Source organism: Pteropus vampyrus, unplaced genomic scaffold (assembly GCF_000151845.1).
Source record: "Pteropus vampyrus isolate Shadow unplaced genomic scaffold, Pvam_2.0 Scaffold86, whole genome shotgun sequence".
Lineage (NCBI taxonomy): Eukaryota > Metazoa > Chordata > Mammalia > Chiroptera > Pteropodidae > Pteropus > Pteropus vampyrus.
The window spans coordinates 5,521,857-5,527,072 of record NW_011888867.1 but is presented as its reverse complement, the minus strand read 5'-3'; the positions used below and the strand labels follow the sequence as shown (position 1 = coordinate 5,527,072).

Genomic DNA, 5,216 nt, shown 5'->3' with positions numbered 1-5,216 from the left:
GGTTCATGTCTGCAAAGAGAACGTCTATTGGTAAACTGCCAGCCTAAGACCCAAAGGAGAAATAACAGCTATTTCTTTAATGGATTTTGAAGACGGTTTTATCAGCCTAAATGAAGTCTCTAGCTGGGCCAAGACCAGGTTTAGAAACAAATGCATCTGGGTTTTTACCGAGAAGCGTGGTCCAATCCACTGAGTAAAACTAACAAACATTCCAAAGACCTGGGCGGTCACCTCGAAGACAGAGCACCCCCCGCTGCTACATGCGGGACAGTGAACGTAAACCAACCAGCCCGTGGGGGCCTTTGCGGGAGGAACGAGGTGCCCGCCTCCAGCAGCCACTCCAGTGGACACCGAAGTGCCACGCCTTGCCGGCAACACTGACCTGTTCTGTCCGAACTGCACAGAATCGTCTCCTTCTTCCTGCCAAATGGTCCGTGCCTCATCCACACAGAGATCGTGAAAGGCTCTTTCGGGCTGACGGAAACGAGGCCGTCTGGGACCCTGACTGCCTGAGTGCCGTTGAACTCGAAGACCTGGTCGCTGTCATGGCCGTTGTCAGTGGGGAGGCCGACGGTCCAGTTCGCGGAGCTGCTTGGGGAAGGAAGCAGCTCGGCAGTGCCGGACGCAGCACCTGGAACAGCACAATGTGAGCTACACGGTTAACGTGCATTATACAAAGAACCGGAAAGCTCGGCCTCTCGGAATCACGCTGACTGGACTGTCCGCGTCTTATGCTTGTACAATTGCCAGTTCCAGTTCACTTCTTCTCAAAGATAAGGGTGCTTATTATAAGGAAAATTCGTAAATAAAAACCATGGAATTTTTTTTTAAAAAAAAGATGGGACGAAAAAAGCATTACCTGTAATCTCGCCCAAATATATCCACAATTAACACTGCACTTAAGCACGTCCAGTCCTTTATGAATAGATGCACATTATAAAAACAGAACAACATATATATATATTATAAAAATGGAGTCCCACGTTCATACGTACACAGATTCCCATTCACATTCTTCTACGGCATAATTTAAAAAGTCTGCATGGCACCGCATCGCACAGATGGGCCAAAATCCGTTTAACTGATCTCCCTGACGGACTGCGGTCGTCCCAAATCTGTTTCCATGATAAACCTTGCCTGATGAGCACCTCTGCGTGTCTCCATGATTATCCCCTTAGAATAAATTCCTAGAAATGGAATTACTAAGCCGAAAAACGTGAAAAAGGCTTATAGCTCTTGTTACATATTGCCAAGCAAAATGTCTTACAATTCTGTCTGCAGAAGAGTCTGCAAGCTCTGTCGCCTGGCCCATGACTTCTCCACTCCTAGCAGCGGCATGACGTGGCTGGAACGACCTGGCCTTTCAAGTCACATGCGACCTCGGCCCGAATCCCACCTCTGCCATTTACCAAATGAAATGGGTGAGCAACTTAGCCTTCCCGAGTCTCAATAAATTCCTCTGTGAAAACAAGGCCAGTACCACCTGACACATGCGGAGCACCCGGCATACAGTAAGCACTCAAATGTAAACCTCTTTCCTACCTTGAAACTAAGAAAAATGTTCACTTAATACCACAAAGAAACAGCATTATGAGAAAGTAAGTTTTATACTTATTTGTACAGCTTAAGACAGAAAACAGTCCGGACTTCTTAACTTACGTAGATTTAGGTTCATGATCATGAACATTTGGACCCAGAGTCATAAAACACCTGAGGAGACTCATCGGCGGGATGAGCCGGCAGAGACCACACTTCTTCCTTGGGCTTATTCGCCATGTAACGATTTCCAGTTATGTAAGAAAACTGGCTGCCTACGTCTCAGGGCTGTCAGGCTAGCGGAAAGGCGGAAGGCATCAGAAAGTGCTCCCAGCTGACCCTGAGAGGCTCTTGAAACACAAAAGACCTGTCTGATTATGAAGAGGCCATTTCGGTGCCTGGGACTTTATCGCCAGCCAAGTAAAACACTCTTTCTCAGCATTTTCCACGGGAGGCCATCCACACCTCACCTTTATGCCATTTAGATAAACTAGAGAATTTTCCACTGAAGTGAAGACAAGGAAGCAGCCTTTCGGTCAGAGTGGCAACCCTGCTGCCTCCGGCCTCGCCGAACAGCACCCGCCGTGCATCCAGTCTGTGGGGACCACAGATCAGATGTGGGTATCTGTAGCTTCTTCTACTTATCGGCTGGTAAAAGCTGTTGTGTTGCCTATAGTTTTTTCTGCAGTCCTTAAATAAACATCTCGCTTCATTTACAACTCACTCGCCCATATAATACCTATTTTAATGGCTGTCAGGGTAAGTCAGATAAATACTTTCTTCAAACAGTGGTTCTTAAAATGCACGCACACAGAACACTCTGAACAGACTCTGAGGGGGCTCTGTACCCCTGACACCCAGCCAGTGCGAAAAGCAGCCAGGAAGGCAGCAACAGCCACGTCGGAAAGCTGGGAGTCTGTTTGAGCTAACAATCATGAACGTCGACACACACACGTGTTCCCATGTGCCAAGGTCTCTGTCACCTCCACTGGAGACCCCCAGGCTCCCTTACCACACAGCCGGTGCAGGGACTTCTCAGAGTAGGTGTCACGGTCACAGCCTTTCCCTATGTGGCTGGTCTCCAGCTCCACCGTCACCTGCACCGAGGCCACTGATTCATCGCACGTCTCTAGGCGGATGTCTGGGAAGAGGGCCAGGGCTCCTGTGCCAGGCTCATACTCGACCCTGCTGCTCCATCCTGCATCGGGCCACACATGGAGGAGAACTCGCTTTAGGTGTCCGCGGTGTACAAGCTTTAAGCACAGGTGCAAGAGCAGACACGAGAACGGGGCTCACCTTGCCACCCAGGGGTGCAAGTGGGCTTGACGCTGATCTTTACCAAAACGTCTTCTGTTGCTCTCTTCTTCCCGCAGTCGTAGGCTGTGACCGTCAGCTTGTACTGGTGTTCCTTCCCGTAGTTTAGCTTCTCTGTGTTCTTGATATAACCTTCCGGAGGAAAAACACGACAGTGAGACCCCAAACCCGTGCCCGTTTGGACCTCCGCTGTCCTCTGCTGAAACAGAAAATGCATGTGTCCTCAACCCTGTAAAATTGGACAGGGCAATAAACTTAAGTTTGAGATAACTGGCACTCGCCCTGGCTTTCCTGAGCTTGAGCACACACTAAAACCATCTCTAACGACTGAGCAGAAGGAATGAGCCCGCACAATTCAACTCGTTTATTCTTACAGGATTTTTGTTTTTATATTTACTTTCAGATTTAACAGTTCACATATAAGAGAATATGAAAAGATAAAACAATTAAACACTAGATCAAGCTGCATTAAATACTTCATGCAAAAGATTCGCTTTAAAAGAGAGAGAGATTTCCTAACCCTGTCCACCGGAACAAAAGCCTACTCTGAACATGAGATGAGGACAAACTGTTTGCAATGTCCACAATTGCACCGAAGATTCTGGGCTGGCGCTGACAATGGAGACACTATGTCATCGTCCCAAAGCCATAACCTAATGAAGCAGCTGAGCTCTAGACTGAGTTAACTCTGTTAACTGCTGCGGTAGAGGGGTCTGGCAGTAGGGTGTCGCCTTCATCTTTAGGACGAGGCAGAAGATTGAAATCTGATGGAGAACAGAATGGGCAAACCAGAGATCAGTCTTATTCAGATGCGTGCTGACTGGAAGCAGAGGAGAGAAAAAATAAAAATATGTTAAGCGGGGGATTTTTATTAGATTTTGATGGGAAAGGAAAACGAGAAACGTCCCACAAGAGAACACAAGACTTTCAGAGGACAGAAAAAAGGGTTTCAGGGACAGAGTGAAAAAACAGGAAACAGACACACCATGTTAGGTCTCTGCTACGGACTGAATGTTCCTGTCCCCCAAAGTTCGGACGCTGAGGTCCTAGCCCTCAATGTGATGATATTAAGAGGCGGGGCCTTGGGGAGGGACTCAGGGGTAGACGAGGTCATGAGAGTGGAGACACCGTGATGAAACTGGTGTCTTTACAAGAAGAAGAGACCTCAGTGCTCTGTCCGTCCCAGCACCTGAGGCCACAGTGAGAAGGTGTCGTCTACAAGGCAGGAAGCAGCCCCTCACGGGACTCCGAACGGCCAACACCTCGATCTTGGACTTCCCTGCTGTTTCAGCCACCCGGCCCCTGGCATTCCGTCACAGCAACTCCAACGGACTAGGACCAAGACCGTCTCCAACCTGTGGTTCACTTTAGTGCAAAGTCTGGGTTTGAAACCGACTGGCTTAGAAGGGACACTCTGCCCGGACTGTCCTCCTCGGCGAGGAGAGCTCGCTCTTGCATTCTCACCGTCTTTGTCAACCGTGAAGGGCGCGTCTGGAGTGACGATCTCATAGCTGCAGATCTGGCTGAATTGAGGGGAGCAGTCTGCATCCACGGCTTCCACCCTCACAATGCTTTCGTACTGCTTCCCCTCGACCACCGTCGCTTTGTAGGACTTCTCCTTGAACACAGGCGCGTACTCGTTCACGTCGCTCACCTGGATGTGCACGGTCGCTCTGGAGGAAGGAAAAAAAGCTGTGTGCTTTGTCTTGTTACCCCCAAAATATTCTGCTCTATCTTTAAATTTCCTTTTACTGATTATTTTGTATTATTAAATTTTATGTTGAAGATAAAAAAATTAAACTATTGTTTTTAATTTAGTGTGGAGACAACAGAAAGTTAAAACAGGAATTTTGATGGATTCTTCCGAGTCCTAGGAATAAAGTAGCTGGCAGGAAGGCAGCGACGGAGACTTGGAAGCCTCTTGACAATATGGGATGGGGCACGCGGAAGGGACGTAAACTCGATCAGACAATCTGTTAGCTCTCTACTCACAGAGTTAAAAATATTTTGCTGCAAAATTCAGAAAAACTCTCAAGCCAAAGGAAGAAGCGGTAAGAAATAGAAGACGGGAAACTATAAACATTAAAACAGGTTTTGTCCTGCTCCTAAGGAACAGAGATGGTTAGTAACCCATGGTTGGGACATTGTTTATTCAACTACTGAAGGGCTGCGACACGACCTCCGTCTTGCCTGTCCTGGGGACCCCGTGCTGCCACGTTCCACCCGCCCCACTGGGGGTGAGAAAATGAAGGCAACGTCAGGCCAGGCCACAGAGAGGGGAAACTCTGGGTTCAAGGGTTATTAGTCTGGGTATGTTTCTGAATCAGTCAAGATTGAAATTAGATCTTTTTCAAGGAAAATAGTGT

At 48.1% G+C, this 5,216-nt stretch overlaps 1 protein-coding gene across 1 annotated transcript in view; it reads right to left on the bottom strand.

The window, feature by feature from the left end:
• Positions 1-382: 382 nt before the first annotated feature.
• LOC105294433 (calsyntenin-1) overlaps positions 383-5,216 on the bottom strand; it is a gene marked incomplete at its 3' end in the record, with an annotated part of 52,891 nt that continues 48,057 nt past the window's right edge. Inside the window, exons 6-10 of the mRNA XM_023532664.1 lie at positions 5,074-5,087; positions 4,315-4,542; positions 2,833-2,982; positions 2,549-2,734; positions 383-631 (exon numbers count right to left, since the gene is read on the bottom strand). Of these exons, the coding sequence (XP_023388432.1) occupies positions 383-631; positions 2,549-2,734; positions 2,833-2,982; positions 4,315-4,542; positions 5,074-5,087 (827 nt within the window). The remainder of the gene's footprint in view (positions 632-2,548; positions 2,735-2,832; positions 2,983-4,314; positions 4,543-5,073; positions 5,088-5,216) is intronic.